This window comes from Bos indicus x Bos taurus, chromosome 3, assembly GCF_003369695.1.
Source record: "Bos indicus x Bos taurus breed Angus x Brahman F1 hybrid chromosome 3, Bos_hybrid_MaternalHap_v2.0, whole genome shotgun sequence".
Taxonomy (NCBI): domain Eukaryota; kingdom Metazoa; phylum Chordata; class Mammalia; order Artiodactyla; family Bovidae; genus Bos; species Bos indicus x Bos taurus.
Genome location: NC_040078.1, coordinates 94,699,061 through 94,724,973, shown reverse-complemented (window position 1 = coordinate 94,724,973; position 25,913 = coordinate 94,699,061). Strand labels below are relative to the sequence as shown.

Below are 25,913 nucleotides of genomic sequence, written 5' to 3'. Positions count from 1 at the left end.
AGTCACTGCCTTTCCTTCTTGATTAAAATTACAGTTGCTTAGAATTCAGTCCAGTGCTATATCACTACTACTTTTGACATACAATTTTTGTGTTACTTTTTCTTTGATGTCTTCCTTCCTTCAGGCAAAGCAAGTTAAGATTACTGTTGTCCTTCACATGTTACTACAGCACTTTGTTCATACCTCTATGCTATAGATCTTTGTGCACGTATTTGGTTCTTGGATTAGACTCTAACCTTCTTTATTTCTGTAGGGCCTTTGTCCCTAGTCTAGTGCTTGGCACATGATCAAAATACTTGACTTAATCATGTCGTTAAGTGTACAAACCTTTGACTCATTGTACTGAAGCTTGGTTTATCCGTGTGAGTTAGAAAAATATTCCAAGTCAACAAGCTCCCTAATTGCGGACACACCTGAGAGACAGAACTGCAGAAAACGTTAGAAACAACGTTACAAATGGTAAGTGGATTTCCAGGCAAAGGCCTACTTTTCCAAACTATGCGGCCTCTAATACAGTTGAAAGAATACTAGTAGTGGTACCAGTACAAGTTGGTTTTGTAGTAGTTAGCATCACAGGAAGAACAGCATGTTGCTGGCTAGAGAAGTCAGGGAGACTGCTTGGAAAGGGTGAAATCTGATCTCATTCCAGAAGATTAGGTAATGATTAATTGTATTTGCTATGTTATCTGTATTGTCCTTAACGAAGTCCTTTTAAGACATTGATAGCACCTGGCACATAACAGATCTTCAGTGAATATTTGTATTGCAGAGGAATGTTAATGGTTGCTGTGTGTGTTTTGGAGGGCAGGGGAGTTATTAATACTATAGGAGTTCATTTATTTCTAGAAACACCTTTAAGAACTTTGCTTCTTTGCTATATTGACAGAGCAGCTAATTTTGTTTTTTCTGAAATGTGCCATTTCAACCAAGGTATTCTGCTTACTCGGTTGTTTCTTTGCATTCTCTGCATTCCAGAGCATGTTTTTTAATCCGGTTACATTAATCTTCCTCACTCAGTTTCAAGGTTACACTAAATTTTTGCTTGTGTTTTGACTTTTTTTTTATCCTATGGTAGAGGATCCAACTGCAGTTAGAACCTTTAAGTTTTTATTGTCTTTGTTTAAATGAAGTTACCTTTTTTTTTAAAGCCAGTAAATGGACCCTTGGTTTTTCCAGTATGGTGAGCTGTTCACTCACCTGATGAATATGGTTATTTACTTGGAGATACTGGCTTCACAGACTCTTAGAACTGGAAAGGATCTTAAAGTTTTAATTCAGCCTCTATGTATTTATAAAATGGAGAAAACAGTTTCAGAGGAGCCAGGTGACTTGCCCAAGTTCACGCAGTTAGAGACTAGACTAACAGGACTACCATCTGTGGTTTTTGCTCTTCTGTTAGCTCTAGAGAGAACTGGGGTGCTGCTCTGATACTTGTGTTCATTCATTGCTCGCCTCAATCTCCTAAGTCCCAGTAATTTTTCCAATTCAGACACTGATTTTGCACTTTCAGTTCAGCATCTGCATCTGAAAAATATCTTACATCTCCAAGAGAATATTGTTCGTTATTTCACCTCCTTGTGCTTTTCAGCCTCTCTTTGTGCTTATACTTGCTCCTAAGTCTGGAAAGATGGCTTTTCTGGTTACTCTCCAGTTTCCTGCAAATTCATTCTCTTTGCTTCTTTCTCTGCCCCAGGAGGCTGACCTTCACAGCCTGTGTTACCTAGAGTCCTTTTTACCTTCTGGCTTCTCGTAGGGTTTAGACAATGGAAGGACAGAAGATGGAAGGAAAAAAAGAACCTTTGGGGGTATTTATTCCTCTTGCTCTCTCTCTGCTTTGATGAATTTGTGGCAGTGGCTGTGTCCTACAGCTGGTGTCCCTTGAGCCTGCTCGGAGCTACATTGTTTCCCTCCTTGTTCCTTCAATCTTGGCTGCTGATCCTGATTCCTGGGTACCTTAGCATCCCTTGCTAGTTTACTTAACCCTGCCCTCATTTCTCTCCTAAAGAAAAGTTCACACATCCCATCTATTTATAATGTTTCCCACCCTTACTCACTGCTGTTAATAATTTCCCCCTCCTCATCTTTGTCCAAATCAAAATGCTACCTCTGTGACACTTTTCTGACCCCCTTAACTTTCTCTTTTGAATTGTTTAGTACCTTTCTCATAATAATTTATCATGCTTGAAGCAGTTATTTGTAGACAGATGTTTATCTCCTACTACAGATTTGAAACTGTTAGGTATTGCAGAGTGGTTATTTGTAGTTAGATGCTTATCTCCTACTACAGATATCAAGCTACGTCTGCTTCATCTTGGGATGTCCAGAGCATCCAGCGCAGTGTCATAGTCATAAACACCCAGTGAATAAATCATTATTGTAATGCTGATTCCAAACCCAGAGTAGTATGTATGAAACTATGTTCATGAGACTTGGCATGAGAGAATGAAGTTTTAGAAGTTTGTTTTAGTTATTATCATCTGGTCTTGCTTCTTGAACTCCCTGGGTGGTGTCTTTCCTATTTAATTTCTCTTCTCTTAAAAACTTTCAGTTACTCTTAAAAGTTTTCAGCATCCATACTTATAATAAATTGTTTAGAAAGTTAGATGTTATTTGTGATTTTTTTAATGAGTACTCTGATTTATAATCTGCAAGAACATCTTTGATTGCTTTTTATGTTTAAATCCGAACAGGTTGACGCATTTCAGAATTCCTTAATTCATTAATTTACAAAAATTTTATTGAGCACTTGCTACAAACCAAGCACTATCCTGGGGGTACAGTGGAGAATAAAAAGAGTCTTCTCGTGTCAAACATATATTTTAGTCATATTTTAGACTTTTTTGATAGATTTCTGACAACAGGGTAATCAGGGTAATTTTGTATTGCACATTTAACAGCCTTAGTGAAAACAACTTATTTCCTTCTGTTTGATGTTCACTGGCAGCTAAATCAGATATACAAAAACTGCTTCGGCATATGTAATTTTAAAGGAATTATCACCAAGCCAGTTACAGAATCTATTCATTCCAATTCAGGGTTATTTTTGTTCTATTTTGTTTGCTTGTTTTGTGTGAGAAATAAGCCATTTAGTACTGATTGCCTATTGGCCTGACTAGTTTATCTTTTAACTTCCCTTGGTGGTTTTATTTCAGTTTGTTGTATTTTGCCATACAGAGAGATCAGTTTTGTTAAAGGAATACATTAGATTTTGTAGAAACATTTCATAATCACATTTCAACAAGTAATATGAATGATTATGAGAATTCTGTAGTTATTTGAAAACTTGAACTACTAAAGCATTCAGTTTTAAGAATTCATGTGTTGAACATGAATTTTTCCTCATTATATGTAGAGCAGATTTCCAGGAGACTTTCTGAAACTTCCATTTTTGGTGGGCCCTTGAAAATCATGAGAATTTGCTTTCCAAAATTCTGTGAAGCTCAGTGACAGGCAGTCATATGAGGTTGGAAAGGGGAAGAATGTATTTTTTGCATCCCATCCTAGTAAGCAACTCAGAGCTTATTTAAGATCCTGGAATGACTTAACCTATGACTTTTAATTTTAAGAAAGATATTGTCAGTAGCCTGACCAGCGATTAACGTGTGAAAAATAAAGCTTTGACTAATTGCCAGCACCACATGGTCAAACAGTGCTTCATTAAGTGGACTTATATAGTAGATATTTTTGTTTTTTATGAGTTTACTTTCTTTAGTGTTGACTCATAATCATGGAATTGGCAGGAAGGATGTGGGAAAAAATTATGTATTCTGCTTTGTTTTACTGGCCATTTTTCTTGTTAGCGTGCGTGTGCGTGCGTGGGTGCTAGTTTATACTTTATCTGTAAATAATGTTATACATTTGTTATGCTTTATTTTATTTGGCTTGAAAAGATGTATCTGAGCAGCTTTAGTGTTACCAAGTTTACTCTCTCAAGACATTTTAGGGTTTGATAATTTTAAAATAATAATGCTGATGATTTTGCAAGCTAAAAGAGTTATAAAATTTTTGAAACATTTATAACCAGTACAGTTTCTGAATACTTTTTACATAAAATTTTTGAGTTTACTAATTTTTTAAAAATCAGGCACCATGAATATATAAAGTAAAAATTAAGAAGTCTTTGTCTCAAATGCACCTCTTTCTCAATCTCACTTTGTAGGTGTAACATCTGCTTCTTGTGTGTTTTATTTCAGACCTGTGTGTGTGTGAGAATAAAATAACTTTTCAAAAATATAACATCTTATTATTCATGTCTCTGTCTAGAATAAGGTAATCACTCAGCCAGTATTAATTGGCCTGAATTTTGATGTCTATTTTATTTTTGTAATTTGCTTTCTACATTCAGAAGCTGTAAACTCATATTTCATTTAAACATTTTTTAAAGTAATTTGCTGCATTCTGAAATCTTGAGGCAATCTGTATGCCTCCCAGACATTTATATCTCTATAATGCTAGTTACAACCTTTATAGAGAGGGAGAACATATTATTGTCCCAACTGGAGCACTTGGAGAGTGAAAGAGGCTGCTAATAATTTTGTTCAGACAACAGGCATAAAAAGAGACTCTCCCAGACAAACTGGGATAGTGGTCACCCTGTTTATAAACTCCAGGTTTTTGTGTGTTCTATTTACTTTTGGCAGTAAGTTCACATATGACTTTATTGAATAAATTGGGAGAGTCATTTGGAAAGACAAGGTATCAGTGATTTAAATAGAGGAAAATGGTACAAACCCAAACCTTTCTTGTGCAGTTGTTTGAGTAATCAAATAAATCACTTTATGGAATCAATATTAGTATTTTGTTCTGTAAGTCAAAATGTTACGTAACAGTGGTGGTATTAGATGAAGAGAGATCATGAAGAGTAAGCAGTTGTGCTAAGAGTTATGATAAAGCTAAGGAATTTTGACAAAGGTGTAGGTACCTGATTCCTATTTGACAAAGCAGCTCTTTTCTGTCCCAAGTATATGAGCAATTTAGACTTGCTGTGTTTGTTTTTTTTTTTAAGAGAAGTTATTTTCTTTATAAATTTAAAGATAAAAATGTTTTTATTTTTCAAAGAACTAATGTATTTTCAAAATCTTTTTATTTTATGGAAAAGAGTGATTCTTTATATTGTTTGACTCTTTGTTACCAAGGTAATAATTGAGCACAATTTACCTTCTGTGGTTCAGGCATAATACCTGATACTTTTCTGAACATCTCATGTGGAATTTTGTTTCTGATCTGTTTTCCAAGACTGTATTTTAGCACTAGTTTTGTCTATTTCTCATACCTTTTTTATTACTACTATCTGTTTTCTTCAGAGTTCATCAGCTTACTGTTTATTTTCCTTTTTTTCAAGGAATGTTAAATACAGTTTAAGTTATGCTGGTATCCTTTTCTCGATTATACTTCTCTATTAGAGTTGCATATGTTTTGTATATAACCTAGTTGTTAATTTATTTTGTTCTTAATCCATCAAATATTTGTTGAGAAACTTTTCTGTATGTTAGGCCTAGTTTAGGGTCTGGGAAACTGCTGAATCCTGGTTATTTTCAGCTCCACATTATGAAGAAGAAATAGAACACTAACTATTTTGTTACTTTATGTATATTCTTTCATCTCTCCAACAACCTTGAGAGGTTTATTTTTGTGTCCTTCCCTGGTAAGAAAATGGAGGTAGAGAAAGTACCTTGGCCAGATCATGTAGGTAATTAGGGAATCCCAGATTCAGGATTTAAAACTAGATCAGTCTGACTTTAAAGCTTGTGTTCATTTTGGGTACACTAGGCTCCTGCAGACATTTTTAGATTAAATTTTAGTCTAATATGCTATGAGTTCTTTTCAAATATCATTGTGATTTAATAGAAAAATGTAATGGGTTTGAAATCAAAGGACTGGGTTGAAATCTCAAAAACCCATCTGGATGATTTGGGTAAGCACTTATAAAATAGGGTTAATATCTATCTATTTTACTATGTTATAATAATGAAACAAGAAATGACGTACAGTAAAGTATCTAGCCAGAGGATCTAGTACTCTGAAAAAAACTTCCTGTACTGTATTGTGCATCCCTGGTGAATCTGTGCTGCTGCTGAGTCGCTTCAGTCGTGTCCGACTCTGTGCAACCCCATAGACGGCAGCCCACCAGGCTCCCCCGTCCTTGGGATTCTCCAGGCAAGCTGTGGTGCTAGTACTGTTCGTTTAAAACTATGGGAAAAGGCTTTACCGTTCAGGGCATTCTTGGGGCACCGAGCAGTTGTTGATAAAATAGCTATAACTATCATGTTGATAAAAGAGAACCTAATTTGGAATCTTAGACTATCAGAACATTGACTTAGATGGAAAATGCTGTTCTGAAGTTACACTGGAGGAAAGAATTTAATAATAGGCTCAATTTTATGGATATTTTTGAATTGGAAATCTTTACTCCAAACAAATTGGTATATGAGTATTTTTTAGGGTTAAAAATTCATATTCTCAGAACTTCTCTATACCTCTAAATTCTGTTTTCCTTTAGCTGAAGAGGGTAAACTACAGAAATGGCAGATTATAAATGTTTCCAAATTTTTAATAAACCAAGGAAGGCACTGATTAGTATACCCCACATAAAATCTTACTAATATTTGGTCTTACTAATATTTCTGGTTTCTTTAATATACTTTTTTCATCATTAAAGCAACTTTTGAGTAACTTGGTAAGGAAACAAAGTGGTGTCATTTTTCAAAAAACTTAATTTTCTAATTTCTAAGGAACAGAAAAGCCATTAAAATTTTTGGCGTAATTTTTAAATTTAATTATTTTTTAACTTGCCACTTGCTACTCATGTACCTATTGATACTTTTCCTCTGTACAGTTACAGATTTTTCTCTTATTATTCCTTTAATTAATTACTCATGTCACACGCACAGCATAGTAACTTTCTATTCTCTCTTTTCCTTACCTTTTTGGAAGATCAGTACCACACTTGCTTTTTTCCAGTCTTCTGGTATCTCTCCAGTTCTTGAATTTTCAAAAATAATTGTAAGTGATTCAATTGTAAGTATGCCCTATACTTCTTTCATTGGCTGAAAGCGTATCTGTGATGCATGTCATCTCAAATTGCTAACTGTGAACATAAACTTTCCAAATACTCATATTTAATCAAAACAACATTTCTGCAAAGTTTTTATTATTTTATTTAAGGACTGTTACGCTAATTTTCCTTTAAAAATCACCTACTTTTGTCTGGATTTATGCCATTTGTTTTTCATTAGGTGTCTTGTTTTCTTTGGTGTTTTTCCTTTGTTAAATTTTTAAGCTGTTATTCCTTTTACAGTTCTGCTACTGATCACTTATTTTGTTTTCTTGTTACTCTGAACTCTGAGACTCACATGGAATAATTTCGGTGTTTCTCGTTTCACAACATATTATATAAGAGAAAGCACTGAGCATAAGGTACTTAGTCCTTTAAGTTTTTGCTGTGAAATAAGATTTGATATGAAAATAATTACTCATTTGTGAATTTCTTTTTAGAGTGTTATTCAGTCATAGCCCTTCCTGTTCTTCATTATTCTTCTCAGTTCCTTAAATTACTCATAACTTTCTTATTTCCTGATTCTGACCTCAAGAAGACCTTAAACCACCTTTCCCCACCTTTACCTCCACTATTTATTACTCTTCCTCTGTCAGCAGGAATTACTTTAAAAGCTTTTACTCTTTGCCTCAAAAATTGCCTCTTGTACTATTTTAGTAAGTGTCTCTCCAAAGCAGCTACATAAGAAGTACAATTCCTGTGTACTTCAGAAAGTATTAAAGCCGTCCTTTATAATACTCTTCTTTCTAATGGCAGTGAAGTATTCAGTTATGTATATGTATAAAGTACAATGTTTAATGTCCCTATTAGAGTTATTAATAGAAATTTAATTTTGCTAACGTGTTAGAAGTACCTTCTGAGAAAAGTGATGATATTCAACATCAGTATTAGAAAGATAGTAGGGAGGTACTTACATACAATTTTGAGGCAGTTTAATATTCTTCTGTCATTTTAGATATTATTTTTGAAATTCCCCTTAAATTGGGCCAGATGTCTGCCTTGATATATTTTTAATCTGGACACATAGACCTTGGTTGATAGAGAATTATGTGTTACTGTTAACTTTATACATGTACTTTAGCTTTCTTTAATTAGCAAGTTACTCTTGAAGACTAGGGACTTTTTTTTTTTTTAAACCACGTTTGCCACATAAGTGGGTTTTTTTTCTTTACATAGATTATGGTTAGATTTAGGTATAATTTCTATTGAGTTTCTTCTAGTTTAGCTTATTTTATATTACAAACCATTTTGTCTCTGTTTCTCTGTAATAGTTTTATTTTAAACTTTAAATGAATTCATACAGAAATCATCTTTAGAACTATGGCTCATCAATGTGGTAAATTAAGGAGCAGCCACCTCTTTTGGTCCTGACTGCCAAAAATGCAGTATAACCACTTACTACTGAAGGAAAAAAGAGAAGGAAAGAAAGACGTGAAGAAAGGACTGAGGGAGGAGAAGGAGAAAGAAAACCAAGGCAGGGGAGATCTAGGAATCCGTGCGTGGAGAAGACTGGCATCACGGCATCAGCATTGCCGGAAGCTGCCATCAGCGCATACACGTGTTCGCTCGACAGTGTGCTAGTGCGCTAGCCTGGTGTTGGTGTGGGGGTGGAGCGGTACAGTGCTGAATGAACGGTAGTTTCTGCCCTAGTGGAGTTTAGAATCCTTCAGGGAAATCAGTCAAGTAAATATTTAGATATGATAAAATGTGATAAGTGTTAGATTAAAAGGTAAGTACAGAGTCTGTTTGACTCCCAACCTGCTTGTTCCCAAGAGCTAAGATGTCACTGTAGGAAGTATGAAGTCATAGTGTTTTAAATGGTCTGCCTGTTCTGAGTTCTATTCAAAAGAAGACAGACCACTCTCGACATGGTAAAGGACTATATTCTATTTTTATGACCTTTTTAAAAACACAAGTCCCTTAAAAAGGATATGAATAAGTGTAATACCTTATGTTTTAAATGTTGAATGAAAAGAATAATAAAGGGATTTTATGAAATCGTTTATGTATGTTAGAAGGTAATAAGTTCCTTTTCTCTTAAGATACTCTAAGACTAGATGACTTTCAAGAACATTATAAAAGTAACTGCTGTTGAGTGGGAGGTTGGACTGCATGGCTTTAATTCCATGTCCTGAATCACAGTATGTGGTGAAAACATATATTTTCCTCTAGCACATAATTCTTAAAAGATTTGAGAAAACAGCTTAATTACTAGCATTGCTTATCCACATTAAATCAGTGTGTACATGTTATTTTATTGATTGCAGATGGGAAATTCTATATGTAGATTTTATTTTAAGGTATACCAAAGATTTATGAATTTACTATGCAAGAGAGTTTAGGCCAGTTCTGGGATTTTAAGCTAATAACTATTGTTACAAACTTCCTATTATACAGTACATAGAGAAAAGTGGATTGTTGAGTAGATCTTTGACTTGGATGTTACGATGTTGGGGGTTTTAAGGGTAAAGGAATGTTGTGGAAGACTGTCTAGGGAGAGGCAGGTCTGAGAAAAGAGCCACAGTGAGGTTCGCATGATTATATTAATAGTAAAATCAAAGAGTTGTTTTTAAGACTTAATTTAGGTAGCTTTCAGATCATAGTAATTTAAATCTAAGTTTTTCCATTTACTTATTGGGGGATTTTTAATCAAATAGTGATTTGTCTAGAAGGTTATGTTAATTAGATTTTTATAGTGGTGGTTCTAAATGGATTCAGAAGAGGGAAAATTCTTGAAGATCACTTTTTCTCATTTAGATCCTTCACCTTTTTATTTATGAGCATGCCATTGACTTTTTAAATATTTAGCAAGAATAATGTATTTAACTGATTTTAATGAGGTTTATAGTTAAGTTATTGATAATTATATCGCTTTTGAAACAAAAAGTAAGCCAAGCAGTCCTTCCTATATTCCTGTGGTGTAGTTACATTGAAAGGAATCACTCCCTACTTTCTTAGTACAATACTGTAGTATCTCTGGAATGTGATGGATTTATCCTTTCTTTCCCACATCTTTTATTATATTCTGCATAGGAAGGAAGTGTTTCTAAAACAGTGTCTTAGGGGTTATCTTTAAAAATGAAGGTGTTTACAATTTTTATAAATATATCTGGATTTTACATACATTGCTTATTATTTTTCTTTCTTAAACTTTTTTTTACATGACATCTCTTATTTTCAGTCCTCATTTCAAGTAGTTTCTCAGTGTGTATGTAAGAAAAAAAGTAGGCAGTTTTTGTTGCCTTTGAATTTGAAAAAGAAAATGAATTACAAGATTAGTTGTTTTTCCCATGATCTTAATAAGAGTTAGGTTTTTAATGCTTTGTTTATGAATTTAAATTTTAGTTTGGGAAGAACAGCAGTAGTAACAGTAGTTATTGATAGTAATTATAGTCTTTAGTAGAAGTCATAGCTGCCACATTAATAATAGTAGGAGGAGGAGCCTGTATTTGGAGGTAAGAAAATAGCTTAGAGAAACACAGTATCTTGTTAGTGGCTGAGCTGTAACTAGAAACCAGGTCTGCCAACCCATTGTTGTTTCCATAATGCTATATACTGTGTCAATCTGATGTTTGAGATCATGGTGGAAAAAATGCTTTGCTAATGACAGTGTTAGGTAAGGTGAGGTGTTGGTTTAATATAAAATGAACTCTGGCCTCAACTGACTAAAATGGAGAGTGTGAAATGATAAGCAGTTTTTTGGCAAAACGGAGGGGAACAAAAAACATTGAAGGTCAAGTATGTTATATTGGAGCAGTGTGTCTCAGCCTTTTAGTGCAGGGTTTTGTGGTTGGGTTGGGATTGTGACTTTATTGGTTCCTGACCCTTATTTCCCTGTTTAACTGCATGACTTCTAGTCATGCAAATATGGCAAGATGATAGCCTTTTTTGATCTCAGACTGTTTTGTCTTTTACAACCAAGATTAATGTATTTTTCAGTCAAAGATGATAAACTCAAAACTTTCTTTTGAGTAGAGTTAAAGCATAGGAATCCTATACTCTTAGAGCTTAAAATTTTTAGTGTACAAAAAGTAGGACATGCACATTCTGAATTGTAAAACTGAGAAATAAGTGGGCCCTCTAAATAAATAAACATTTAAACTATGTCGAGAGTGTAATGTTCATGCCAAGGGGGAAGATGAGTAGGGAAGGTAAGACAGAAGTGTTGTCACTTTCACTTAGGGAGGGCCCTCTTAGAAGAGGTGAGAATTTTGTTTTCCTTCTTTTTTTAAATAAGGGAGGAGGAGGAGGAAAACATCTGAGCTAATGGGGTAATTTAGGGAATAGGAGAACAATGAGAATATAAAGTTGAGATTAGGGGACTGGAGGAGGATTGAACTGAACAAAAAATAGGGGGGAAATAAGAGGGTAATCTAGGTTTTGTGCATGTTCCTTTAGCTAAATTATTGTTGCTCTGGAGCCCAGTATGGGGCTTTTGGGAGAGAAGAAAATTATTCTGAAAAAGCAGGATAAATCCTAATTTGAACAGCAGCACATGTAATTGATGAGAAGGGAATAGTGCTAGAAGTTCATGAAGGAGATTGATGTACCAACTATTCTTGGAGAATTTAGATAATTTAAATAGACCTATTATTTATGTAAAAGACTATTTTTAATTTAGAAAAGTGAAGTGTCACATATGAAGGATGATCTTTTGTACTATTAGACATTGCTGGGATTTATTGCAATTTTTTCCCCCTCTAGGGTTTGGATTCAGGATTTGTTCCTAGTGTCCAGGACTTTGATAAGAAACTTACAGAGGCTGATGCATACCTACAAATCTTGATAGAACAGTTGAAGGTATGGTATTCGATTATATATTGAATTGATATAAAGTAGTAAATGTTCCAGAGCTTGATTTTGAGTAAAAACAATTACTTAATGTTACCGGCTCGATGGACATGAGTTTGAGCAAGTTCCAGGAGTCGGTGATGGATAGGGAAGCCTGGTGTGCTGCAGTCCATGGGGTCACAAAGAGTCGGACACGACTGAGCAGCAACTGAACTGAATGTTACTTTACAACGCTTACTAGTCCTTCAGCAATTTTAAAAACTAACCTAAACATAATTAGAAGGAAATAAAACAAGGTTAGTTTCATATTTTGTTTAAAAGTTCTCTGAAACTGGTAAATTTTAAGTGGTTTAGTTTTTAAGGGCTTTTCTTATTTGGGTGAGTTAGGAGTTTGGAAGAGTTTATTTCTTTACATCCTTTATCATTACTAAAATTGTCTCCTTCAATTCCCACTTTAAAATTAATTACTAGCAAAGGTCCTGGAGAGAAAAAGAAATGTTGATAAAGTTGAAAGACAAGGCAGAAAAAAACAGATTCGAACTGACATTTAAAGTTCTTAAAGTCATATATTTTCTTTCGCTTTGTAATGCTACCAGAGTAATTGATCTTGACTGTTTAAGATAGTTTAGTAGAATTTGACTTGATAACAGTGCCTTGGAAAAATACATGTTATCTTGTATTTTAAGAAAGATTATACTTTTAACCATGTATAAATCATCCCTGGAAGAAATATGGTTGTTTTTCTTTGTTTAGTAAACATATACAATGTAGTAAAATAGCTTGATACTATAATCTTTTCTTTTTTTTAATCCTGTAGCTTTTTGATGACAAACTTCAAAACTGCAAAGATGATGAACAGAGAAAGGTAACTTCCATAATCATGATTTTGACTTAAAAAATTTTTAAACCAGGAGCCTTTTGGAGAAGTAATAGAAGGACCTCAGTGTTTTGACTACTTTACTGTTCACCTCTTATAATGTGCCATATAGGTTTTAAGGGGAGTTTTCTGGTGCATTTCTGGTGTGGTTTCATAATTGAACAAAAGAATAACTGAAATTTTTATTATGATACCCTTTGTGTAAGTACCACTTTCCTAGGAATAAGTTCTTTCTGTTGAGGGATCATACGTTGAAGGTAAAAATTTATTAAATTTACATGTGGTCACTTCAGATATTAATAAGGCAACTGGTAAAATTTTCAAAATAAACCAGAAGCCACAGATGAGGACACAAAATGAATGTTGCTTTAATTATAGTTCCTCCCTTTGGGTTTTTGCCAACCACTTTGTAGTTTGAATATTATTTTCTTTGTTCAATTAATGTTTTTCTTTTCCTTGACTAGATTTCCTGATGCACCATCATTTATGTTTTTGCATTTCTATTAATCATAGCCTTGCATTTGGCTCTTTTACACTTGGTAATAGTAGTGAGTCATGTTTAGCTCACCTTCTTAGTTTTGGAATTTAGTTTCATGTCATTTTTAAGCAGCTTTGCAAAGTTTAAAGTGATTCTAAAATAAGCATTTTAAAATCACATAACGTATCCTATAGAAAAGACAAAACTTGCTTTCAGGTAAGGAGTAAGAATGTTTTATATTATTCTTACAAATCTTGAATTGAACCACATGAATTTTATTTGAGGATGTAATCCATAAAGTGTTTGAATTTTTTATTTAAATGTTTGATTTAAATTAAGAAGTACAACTAAAAGCACTCTGCAACCTGCCTGAACTCACTTAGAGTAATGAGTACATTTTTAGTCAAAATTCTTTAAATGACTAACCAGTAAAAAACAGCAATGATATCTCCTTGTGTTTCTGACAATTTATTTAAACTTATTTTTCACAGAAAATTGAAACCCTCAAAGAGACAACAAATGTAAGTTATATGTTTGAGTAACTCTGGCTTTGCATTAGAAAGTACTTTAAAATGTTTCTGTTTTAAGCTGCTACTATTAATAAGAGCAATTGAGATTTTAATTTTTATGAATTTTTACAAGAGTTTAAGAGCTGTGTTATTTTCTAAAGGAATTTAAATGAATAGAATAATCCTTTGAATTGAATTGACTTCAGATGCCATTTTATGTTTCTGGTCTTGTCTTTTTGAGATCGTTGGATAAAAAGTGTTATCCACACACAATGTACATTTGAGTTTTCTGATATACTGGCCTTCTGACATTATGTACTGGACTGCTAATAAAACTTCTATTTTGATAAAAGCATTTTATATACAGATATAGTAGTATTATAGGTTCACCAGTATTTTGATAGGATCCTTTATTCTCCATAATTCCATGAAAGTCTTGAATGACATTTTGAGAATTTGCATTGAGATAGCCTGCTGTTGATCTAAGAATTTGGAAGTTAATCAGATTCATATCCCATTCAGAATCTTCTGATCCATAGTCAGACGCATTATCCATTACACCACCGGTCCCGTACTTAGATATTATTCAGTGTAAATTAACAATTTTTTGGCATTCCCAAATGATTCATAGAATTGCTAATAATAATTTCATTTGCCACTATCAGCATATTTCCTGGTGTCTCAGACAGTGAAGAATCTGCCTGCAACACAGGAGACCTGTGTTGGATCCCTGAGTCCAAAAGAGCCCCTGGAGAAGGAAACAGCAACCCACTCCAATATTCTTCCCTAGAGAATCCCATGGCTAGAGGCTACAGTCCAGGGGGTCGCAAAGAGTTAGATGGACACGCGCGCGCACACACACATATATTAGAACCCACTCGAAATCCAGAGAGGGTATTTCTTATGTAGAGAAGACTTAAAATCCTGTGTATTTGAACTGATTTTTATATTTTAAGCTTTCACATTACATGGCCGTTTTATTGGGGGCAAGATCTAAAATCAGCATTTTGTTTTTATAGAGCATGGTAGAGTCAATTAAACACTGCATTGTGTTGCTGCAGATCGCTAAAGTAAGTAAAGTTTATTTTTGATTATTTTCATTTAATGGGATTTAAATGTAATGGCATTTTTCTCTAGTAACCAAAATACTCAGTTCTAAAATATAGTACCTTTCTACAGTAAATTTAAGTTCTATTTTGGGGTTCCTGTTACTGTTGAAAAACTGTTGTGTTTGGATGTTACTTGCCAGCCTGTGCCTGTTTTTGATGAAGTCATTTGTGATGGTGGCTGGGAAGGAAGGGAGCACATTTGAATGACTCACCCTTTCCATTATCACTGCTTGAAACACAGACATATTTTGCAAAATCTTTCACAAAAAAGATTTTCTTAGGAAAAAAGGAATTGAATTTTAGCAGAATTATTTTTGTTCATCCACAATGAAGAGTATAATGGAGATAAAATTGTTTTTTACACATTTTTTCTAGTACTGAATTACATTAATAAACTGCTATTCCTTATTCATAGAATAAATATTTTTGGTTATTGTGACTGGGTAACAATTTCATGGATATTGCCTGCGTTTCTAAAAAATTTTGGTGTATTCAACCTAAAAATGTACTTTTGAGAAATAAAAATTTTAGTATTTGAAAATAAGTATTAAAAAAAGTTGTGTTTTTTTTTTTTTTTTTTTTTTACCATTGACTGCACCTCTGTTTCTGGCCAGTGGCTAAAAGCAGGTGGGCAGCCAATTCAGCAACCAGGTTTGGAAATGTTTAAGTTTTTAATTATGTGGCCTATTTTACGTATTCAGTTGTATATACGTGTTTGCCTAATAATGAACACTATTTTCCTAGCATTGTTAATGACACAATAGTATAGAAAAATGCATTTCTGCTTAGATAGTATGGCTATTAAGTTTGTAAGTGTAGGGCTGAGGGGAAGTATCATTTTCTTTTGAGGCTATTAAAGTGTCGGAATTTAAGGACTCGTGTTCATTTTCTAGGTATTTTTGATGACTATGCCTGATTTTCTATATATGTTTCTAAATTTCCCATCTATTTTTGTGGATCAGAATGTATTATAAAGGGAAAATAGGGTTGGAGGCATAAATGGGGGTAAGGTTTTTATTTTGTGTTTTCTTTTCTGTGAAATTACATGAGTGGGTTGGGGCACCTACAATCACCCAAAAGCTTATATACAGATAACCAGTAAAAAACGTTAAGCTCAGTGTGAGTAGATAGGTATTTTAGGGAATGTCTTCTCTAGAAAATTGAGGAAGAACTGATAGTGTTTAGACTAATTTGGATCATCTCTGCAAATCATGGAATTCTCCAGGCAAGAATACTGGAGTGGGTTGCCATTCCCTTCTCCAGGGTATCTTCCTGACCCAGGGATCAAACCTGGGTCTTCTTCATTGCCGGCAGATTCTTTACAGTCTGAGCCACCAGGGAAGCCCATTCAGTACTTGAGATAGCTGCTCTTTGTAAAACAGAGCGGCCTAGCCTCTTTCAGTAGCTCACCATTTAGCTACCCAAGAAGAACATTTTTGATGCTCTGTCTTTTGAATGAGTTACAATTCAAATTAGAAAAACTTTATTCTAGAAATTTATACAATTACGTCAGTACTTGCTACCTGTTTGTTGTAGCCCAGCTTAATGGACCTGCATTTCAGTTTAGAATGGATAACATGGATCAAGTAAATGAAGTTTGGCTTTTTAATTTTTTCCAGAAAGAATTTCACTGTTCAAGCTTTTTATGTACAGATATAGCCCTCAAATTATTTATGTACCATATGTGAACTCTATGTATTTTTAAACAATTTAAGTGTAAATCAGGCCGTGTCACTTGCCTGCTCAAATCCTCTTAATGGTTTCCCACTTCCCTGGAATGGAATTTAAATAACTAAGGATAACTTAATGGCGTTTGAGCCGTCACTACTCCCTCACTTCATTTTGCTTGATTACACTGTTATGACAACATTGGCCTGTTTTCTTTTTCTCAGGCCAAGCATTTTCTGCTTCAGGGATTTGTATTTGCTTTCCCCTCTGCCTAGAAGGTATTTCTTCCAGACTTTGGGGTTTGCTTCTTTACTTTTTTTCAAATTTCCATGCACATGAACTCTCTTTGGAGAGACCTTACTGACCACTCTATCTAAAATAATCTTACCCTCCCATTAGTTTTCTTTTTCTTCTTGGCCTTGCATCATTAGCCAGATTTACATGGTATCTTGTTTATTGTCTGTCTATACCTGACTATAATCTCCGTGAATACTTTGTCTTATTTACTACTTGTATTAGAATGCTTGCACTGCCATAACAAAAATACCACAGACCGGGTGACTTCAACACCAGAAATATATTTTCTCACAGTTTTGAAGGCTAGAAGTCCAAGATCAAGGTTCCTATGGATATGGTTTCTGGCGAGGACTCTTCCTGGTTTGTAGGCAGCCACCCTCTCAGTCCTTACAGGGCCTTCCCTTGGTATGTACACATTGAAAGTGAGCATGAATGAGAACTCTCATATCTCTTCTTAAGAGGACATTTAATGGATTGGGGCCCCATCCTGAAGACCTTATTTAACCTTAATTTACTTCCCTTACTCCAAATACAGCCCCACTAAGGTTAGGGCTTCATTGTTTGAATTGGGGGGTGGTGCATAGACATTTACTCCATAACAGTGATGTATCCTGTGTCTAGAACGTTGCCTGCCACATAGCAGGGACCTGATAATAACTGTGAGTTTTGAATGCATTTTTTAATACATAATTTGTAATAGTTCATGGTTTAGTATTTCCAGTATATGTATGATTTTTTAGTTAGCCATGTGACTCATCATCCTTGTAAATTAATCTTTGGCTAATCAGTCAATCTATGATTAAGTTATTAGTTTTTAAATAATAATGAGAGGCAACATTACCTTATATTTAAGAGCATGGACTTCAGAGCCAGACTGAGTTTGCATCTTTGCTCCACCGTTTGAGCAAGTTTATTTACCCTCTTTGCTTTGGTTTTCTCCTATATAAAATGGGATAATAATAGTATCTGTACTCTTACTGGTAGTGTGAAGCTTAAATGAATTAGTGTTTGTGGTGCTCTTAGTACCAAGCATTAATTAGTCCTAAATAATTGTTAAGTTTAAAAAAAAAAAACAAAAAACTTCTCCAGGAGGGCATAAATTTTAAAGCCACCAAATGGCATGTTGGTATAATTTTGAGAACTGATGGAAATATAAATTGTTATAGTTACTTTGGGGGATTATTCTGCCCTGGTGGGTTAATAAAATTTTGGGATCAGCTACTCTGGAAAAGGTACGTTCATCTGAGGCTCCAAATAGACATGGCCAAAAAAAGAATATAGATAATTCGATACCTTTGTTGTTTGGGGTTTGATTTAGCATGCAAAGGTTGGGTTTTAATCTTCTTCCAGTTTTCCAAGTCTTTCCTTTTAATTCTCACTCCCTAAAGCTTCCCACCTGCCTGAATGATTAGTGCATTGGTTCCCAAACTTTGCTTGCACATTAGAACCACCAGGGGGGCCTTTAACAATTCTGATGCATGCTTCCCACCCCCAGACATTCTTGTAGTTGCTGTGGTGTGTCAGCCTAGGCACTGGATTTTGCAGTTCCCAAGTTGATTCTAATGTGCAGCAAAGTTTGGGCATTCCTTGGTTATTGGGATTTTCGGTTAAGTTGTGTTAGCTTATATAACTTCATTCTTCCTTTGACCCATAGGTAGAGACAGCAGTGTTCCATTCATGGGGAACTGCAGAGGAAGTAAGGAGTGAGGGGAGGGAGCAGAGTGAACATAATCTGGGAGACCCCTACAGCAGAGGACTTGATCAGTTCATCAAGATTAGGTGATATGACCAAAAGTCACAACTCATACAAGCAAGGGAAATTAATAATGTATTTTATTTAACTAATTATACCCAAAATAATAGCATTTCAACATGTAGTCAATATAAAAATTCATTCACTGATGAAATATTTCATTTTCTCTCTCCTTCTCCCTTAGCACTAAGTCATCACTATCCTGGGTATGTTTTATACTTTGAACCAGCCACATTCAGCTGCTGAATAGCTACATGTGACTAGTGGCTTCCAGACTGGACTTCACAACTCTGGATTATAATTTTAGAACTGAGTTGTCTGACCATGTTGTGTACTGTGTGCTCAGTTGTGTCAGACTCTGCGATCCCATGGACTGTAGCCTGCCAGGCTCCTCTATCCATGGAATTTTCCAGACAAAAATACTGAAATGGGTTGCCATTTCCTACTCTAGGGGATCTTCCCAACCTCGGGATCAAACCCACATCTCTTGCATCTCCTGTATCAGCAGACATTCTTTACCACTATGCCACCTAGATACTTTTAAAGTAGATGTGTCTTTTAAGTTATCCTCGGATCCCAGATTCTCTCCTTAGAATATTTTTCTTTGTAGACTTTTTCTTTACATCTCAGCATTCATTAATTTCTCATCAGACTTTTCTTAAAATGAGATTTTCTTGTTCAGTCACTAAGTCATGTCCGACTCTTTGCGACCCCATGGACTGCAGTACGTCAGGCTTTCCTGTCCTTCTGCATCTCCCTGAGTTTGCTCAAACCCATGTCCATTGAGTTGGTGATGCCATCCAACCATCCTCTGTCGTCCACTTCTCCTCCTGCCCTCAATCTTTCCCAGCATCAGGGTCTTTTCCAATGAGTCAGTTCTTCGCATCAGGTGGCCAAAGTATTGGAGTTTCAGCTTCAACATCAGTCCTTCCAATGAACACTCAGGACTGATCTCCTTGCAGTGCAAGGGACTCTCCAACACCACAGTTCAAAAGCATGAATTCTTCGGCACTCAGCCTTCTTTATGTCCAACTCTCACACACATCATAAAATTCGTTCATTTAAAGTTTATGCTTTAATGGTTTTTGGTATATTTACGAAGTTGTACAGCCATCACTATAATCTAATTTAGCACATTTTGTCACCACCCCCCAATAAAGAAACATGAGACCTATGAAGAGTTCAGTCCCTATACCTCTTTCCCTCACTCACCCTTGCTCCTGCCTCTCCTCTAATTTCCTGGCAACTACTAATCTATTTTCTGTCTTAAACTTGCCTATAGGGCTTCCCAAGTGGTACAGTGGTAAAGAATGCACTTGCCAATTCAGGAGAGGTGGGTTCGACCTCTTGGTTGGGAACATTGCCTGCAGTAGGATATAGCAACCCATTCCATTACTTTTGCCTAGAAAATTCCATGGACAGAGGAGCCTGGCAGGCTACCATCCATGGGGTCACAGAGTCGAACATGACTTGAGTACACACGCCACAGCACAGACTTGCCTATTCTGGACATTTTATATATTTAGGATCATATAGTACGTGGTATTTTGTGACAGGCTTCTTTCACTTAGTATAATGTTTTCAAGGTTGATCATGTTGTAGCATGAATCAGGACCAAATTCCTTTTAATTGCTGAATAATATTCTTTTGAATGATACACTACATTTTGTTTATAATATACAACATTTGGCTTGTTTTTGGTTTTTGACCATTATGAATAATGCCTCTCTGAACATTTGTGTATGATGTTTTTGTGTGGATGCTTATTTTCATTTCTATTAAGTACATACCTAGGAGTGGAGTTACTGGGTTAGGGTAACTCTCTGTTTAACTTTTTGAGAAACTGCTAGACTACTTTTCAAAGCAGCCACACCATTTTATATTCTCTTCGTAATGCGTAAATGTTCTATTTGCCCCACGTCCTCACCAACATTTGTGATTATCTTTTTGATTATAGCCATTCTAGTGGTGTCTCATAGTGATTTTCATTTGCATTTCTGGAAAAGTGTTCACATTCTTTGCCCATTTTTTTAGATGGCTATTTTAATCTTATTATTTAGTTGTAAGGGTGGTTTTATGTCTTCTGGATACAACTTATCAGATATATGACTTAGAAATTTTTCTTCAAGTCTGTGGGTTGTCCTTTTACGTTCTTTATAGTGTCCTGAGAAGCATGCGAATTTTAAATTTTATGAAATCCAATTTATCAGTCTTCTGTTGCTTTTGGCTTTGGTGACTTTTCTGAGAAATCATTGCCTAAGCCTCAATTACAAAGATTTATTCCTGTGTTTTCTTTTGAGTCTTATAGTTTTAGCTCTTACATTTAAGTCTATGTATAATCTACTTTGAGTTAATCTTTGTGGTATGAGGTATGGATCCAAGTTCTTTTTTTTTTTTTTAATGTGGATATCCAGTTGTCCTAGTCCCATTGTTGAATGTCATCAAACTGAATTGGAAATTTTCTTTCATCTCCATAGCACATTTATTTTTTAATTTATGTAATAAGCACATGTATAGGCCCATAATTAAGAGAGCTTTCATTAGACTCCATTTCCTTATTAGAAAGATGGGAACATATTTCATAAATTTTGTCAGTAGGCATGGTTTTAAAATACTAGAGTCTATCAGTTCAGTTCAGTTCAGTTCAGTCGCTCAGTCGTGTCCGACTCTTTGCGACCCCATGAATCGCAGCACGCCAGGCCTCCCTGTCCATCACCAACTCCCGGAGTTCACTCAGACACGTCCATCGAGTCAGTGATGCCATCCAGCCATCTCATCCTCTGTCGTCCCCTTCTCCTCCTGCTTCCAATCCCTCCCAGCATCAGAGTCTTTTCCAGTGAGTCAACTCTTCACATGAGGTGGCCAAAGTACTGGAGTTTCAGCTTTAGCATCATTCCTTCCAAAGAAATCTCAGGGCCGATCTCCTTCAGAATGGACTGGTTGGATCTCCTTGCAGCCCAAGGGACTCTCAAGAGTCTTCTCCAACACCACAGTTCAAAAGCACCAATTCTTCGGCACTCAGCCTTCTTCACAGTCCAACTCTCACATCCATACATGACCACAGGAAAAACCATAGCCTTGACTAGACGGAGTTTTGTTGGCCAAGTAATGTCTCTGCTTTTGAATATGCTCTCTAGGTTGGTCATAACTTTCCTTCCAAGGAGTAAGCGTCTTTTAATTTCATGGCTGCAGTCACCATCTGGAGTCTATAATTCTGGTCAAAAGTCTTCCCAAATTATATTGTGCTGGTGTTTTTGTTATGACCATATTTCCAGATCTCAGTCATGTTGGTTTGTTTGAAGAAGAGAATATCCATTGTGTTAAGGAATGAGGGATGTAAAATCAGATAAACATATTTATAATCTAAGTGGGAAGTAGCATTAGATCCTTTCTTTGTTTAATTAACATAATTCACATTGATTTCAATTGAATCTCTGGTTCGGTAGTACTTGAAATTGAGCTTTAGCTGACCCTGATAAAAGGCAACTTGTGGTTTACATACAAAACAAGAACAATAAAATTTTTAAAAAGAAAGGTAGGGTGGGGGTGGGAATGAGTGTTATAAACCCTTTAAAATAGTAGAACAAAATTCCTTAAGTTCATGATGGGAATGGATTGGTACTAAGGTGTTTAATAGTCTGTAGGTTCATCTAGATTTGACTCTGCCTTGAAAGATAAAGCAAAACAGTAACAAAAATAGTAAACCCTGCCTTAAAATACCCTGTAGATAGCGTTTATTATTGAGAACACTTTGAGGGAAAAATTGTCAGATATTTATTTTTTTTCTTCCAGTTTTATTGAGATACAGGAGACTGCACTGTGTAAGTTATGGGTGTGATTGACTTTACTATTAATACATCATAAAAGTTTATCACAGTCTGTTTAGTGAGCATCCATTATGTCATTTAGATACAAAATCAGAGAAATAGAAAAAAATTTTTGTGTGATAAGAACTCTTAAGGTTACTTTCTTAGCCACTTTCATATATAACATACAGCAGTGTTAGTTACATGTATCATGTTGTACATTACATTCCTAGTACTTATTTATCTTAAAACTGGATATTTAAGTTTATTTAAATTACACCAGAAGTAAAAGTGGTGGTTTTCTAAGATAATATGATATACTATATTAATAATGTGTTGCTATATAACAAACCCGATCTGTCTTAAAATAGCTGTCATTTATCTTGCTCACAAATCTGGGGGTAATCTGGGTAGGCCCCATGACCTGTTCCTGTTTCACACAGTGCCTGTTGTTGGCCTAACTGCAGGGGGAGTACCAGAGGATGCACTTTCAAGATGACTGACTCACGTGCTTGGGAAATTGAGCTGCAGCTGAGGTTCTCCTCCACATAGTTCTTTTTACAATTGTTTGGCCTTTCTCACAGTGTGGTGATTGGGTTCCAAGAAGACAAGGCATTTCTGTGACCTGGTCTCAGAAGTTGTAGTCACTTCTGTTATGTTTATTGGTAGAGACAATCACAAAGTTTTGAGGATAGGGGCCATGAACTCTACCTCTTGTTGGGACCATTTTTGGAAATTTTAATCTACCCCATGTGTTTGTTTCCACTTTATTGCCGCTTACATGTATTTCTGAGAAATTCTTTGGAAAAAATCAATTTAATGTTTAGAAGTTAGTAGAAAACTAAAAGTAAAATAAAATAACATCTGAGCAAGAAACTTTAAAATTTTCCTTTCTCTGTAGTTCTCAAGATTTTATTTTCAACTGCCTCTATTAAGAATTACTGAAACTTCGGATATTGTAAATATATAGTTAATTTACTTGTGCAAATCCCAGCATGGATTACGTACTTATCAACATGCTTTTATTCTCAAGGATATACAAAGAAAGTATGCATTGTGTTGGCAGTTTATAAGGCCACCCCTGGGTTTGGTGATGTTCTTGGAGGGCACAGCATGTAGCTGTCCTCACAGATACAGTTTATTACAGCAGAGGAGCCAAAGCAAAATCAGCAAAGGAAAAAGGCACATGGGGCCAAATTCAGAGGAAACTAGGCCCAGACTTCCAAGAGTCTTCTCTCAGTGCGGTCATACAAGGGGTGTGCTTAATTCCTCCAGCAACAGATTGTGACAACATATGTGAAATGTCTGCCAGGGAAGCTTATTAAAGACTCGGTGCCCAAAGGTTTTATTGGGGTCTTGTCCTGTAAGCACCCTTTACCTTGCACTTACCAAATTCCAGAGTCCCCAAAGGAAAGCAGGTGTTCAGCATAAATCAACCGTTTGGGTTGCTTAAGCAGTTCAGGCACAGTGAGGTATCCTTATGATAGTTAGGTGCTGGGAACCCTCCTAAAATCCAAGTTCCCAGACACCAGCCAAAGGTCAACTTTGTAGGCAGGCTTTTCTAAGGATAGCTCTTTCAGGCCTGCTGTGTTAATGCTTTTTTTAAAAAAAATTATCCCCTAATCTTTAAATTGTTCTTGATTGACCCTTCAATGTTGTAAATTCTGAGTAAACTCCATAGTTAAAGAGTTGAACATAAATGAGATGTAACTTGGCTGTTAACTTTAAAACCAAAACCAAATATCAATTTCTGTTAAAACTTGAAAGCTTCCTGATAGTATGGATTTGAGACATTAACAGTTTTAAGCTAAATATATTGTCTGTGTATTACTAATAGATGGATTATAGTTACAGGAACAAATATGTTCAATAACTTTCCACCAACTTCTTAAGTACATCCTTGGAGAGGAGAGACGAGTCTTAAGGAGCATAAGTTCTGGAACTAAACTATATGTCTTGGAGTCCTGGCTTCTCACACTTTCTCAGTTTTCTCATCTATCCAAGGGGGATGATAATAGTACCTACTTGATAGAGTTATAGGTGGAATAGGTGAATTAATACACACACATATCTTGCTTTGTTGCATTTTGCAGATACTACCTTTTACAAATTGAAGGTTTGTGGCAGCCTTGTGTCGAGCAAGTCTATTGGCGTCATTTTTGCAGCAGCATTTGCTCACTTTGTGGTCTGTCACATTTTGGTAATTCTCACAATATTTCAGACTTTTTCATTATTACTGTATTTGTTATGGCTACCTGTGATCAGTGGTCTTTGATATTACTACTGCAACTCACTGAAGGCTCAGATGATGGTTAGCATTTTTTAGCAATAAAGTATTTAAAATTAAGGTATGGACATTGTTTTTTAAGACATAATGCTGCTGCACACTTGATAAGCTAGCAGGATAGTTAAATACAACTTTTATGTGCACTGGGAAACCAAAAATTTGTGTCAGTTGCTTTATTGTGATATTTGTTTTATTGTGGTGGACTGGAATATCTCTGAGGTCTATGGCTGTATGTAAAATATCTGCCAGGTAGTATGTGTTAACCCCTATATCATCATTCTGTGGTTATAGTAATTATGATTGTCATATCTTTAAAGTACAGTAAGAGATTGGGGTGTGGAGAGTTGGAATAATTTGCTATAAAGTTAAACCCAGAAGTATTTAGGACCTTTAATCCTCAATTAATGTATCTACTTTAATCATTGGTATCAATGTGACTGTATAGTTCAATAGGATATTTCTACAAATAATTAAATGCCTGTGTAGAAAAATAATTTCCATGTTTTTGGTTAGAATTCTGTTTGGCTAGGAATGGACAAGTGAAATTATCTTAAGTGGAAACAGATTAGTAGTTTTCTAACATTGTTGCTTACACAGTAAAATAAGCTTTCTTACTAGGGAAGAGAGTACACAAGGTGTTAACTTAAATGAAAGAATGAAGTTAATATTTTTAACATTTCTCCTTAAGGACCAGTGTATTGCGGAGAATCACGCAGATGGAATTATAGTAAGTTTAATCTAATCTTTATTCCACTTTACTTCTGCAGAGCATTAATAACCAGTTATGTCAGGAGAAGCCTGAATTTCCACTTATTTTTCAACACAAATCCCTCTTTTTACCCACTCACTGCTGTCTATTGTTGATTCTTGCAATTTTCCTTGAGCTCTTACAGTTGGCCATGTTTCAGCAATCATTTGGAGGGGAAATTTAGATCTTAAAATTAAGTATTGGTTCTCATTGAATCACCTTGCATGTGTTAATTTGACGGGTTAATCATGGTGTAAAAATGCGGCTTTTATGACTAAATACTGCATAACTCACAATGCTACATTTCTTGGCAAACTGTTTCTAATGAAAGTAGGGGGCACAGTACTGAAACATATCTTAATCTAATTATATGTTTATAGGTTTCTTTTTTTTTTTTTTCTTTTTAGATTTTGTGTATTGTGTTAGCTGTCACTGCCGCTGTGGTGTATACTGCTTTTTTGTAGCAGCAGGTTGCAATGTGAATTTTTTCACATATAGCCATTTTCTCTTCTTTCCTCCCCTTGGTGTTTTAGTCT

At 35.3% G+C, this 25,913-nt stretch overlaps 1 protein-coding gene across 8 annotated transcripts in view; it reads left to right on the top strand.

The window, feature by feature from the left end:
• Positions 1–25,913, top strand: part of OSBPL9 (oxysterol binding protein like 9) — a 164,047-nt gene that overhangs the window by 110,333 nt on the left and 27,801 nt on the right. For 4 of the 8 annotated variants that reach the window (XM_027537275.1, XM_027537280.1, XM_027537277.1 and 1 more), the window contains 5 exons: positions 11,759–11,854; positions 12,663–12,710; positions 13,692–13,721; positions 14,729–14,779; positions 25,318–25,356. In XM_027537275.1, coding sequence (XP_027393076.1) covers positions 11,759–11,854; positions 12,663–12,710; positions 13,692–13,721; positions 14,729–14,779; positions 25,318–25,356 — 264 coding nt within the window. Of the gene's footprint in view, positions 1–6,933; positions 7,003–11,758; positions 11,855–12,662; positions 12,711–13,691; positions 13,722–14,728; positions 14,780–25,317; positions 25,357–25,913 lie in introns of all 8 variants that reach the window. The other 4 variants (XM_027537276.1, XM_027537279.1, XM_027537273.1 and 1 more) reach the window with 3 other exon arrangements.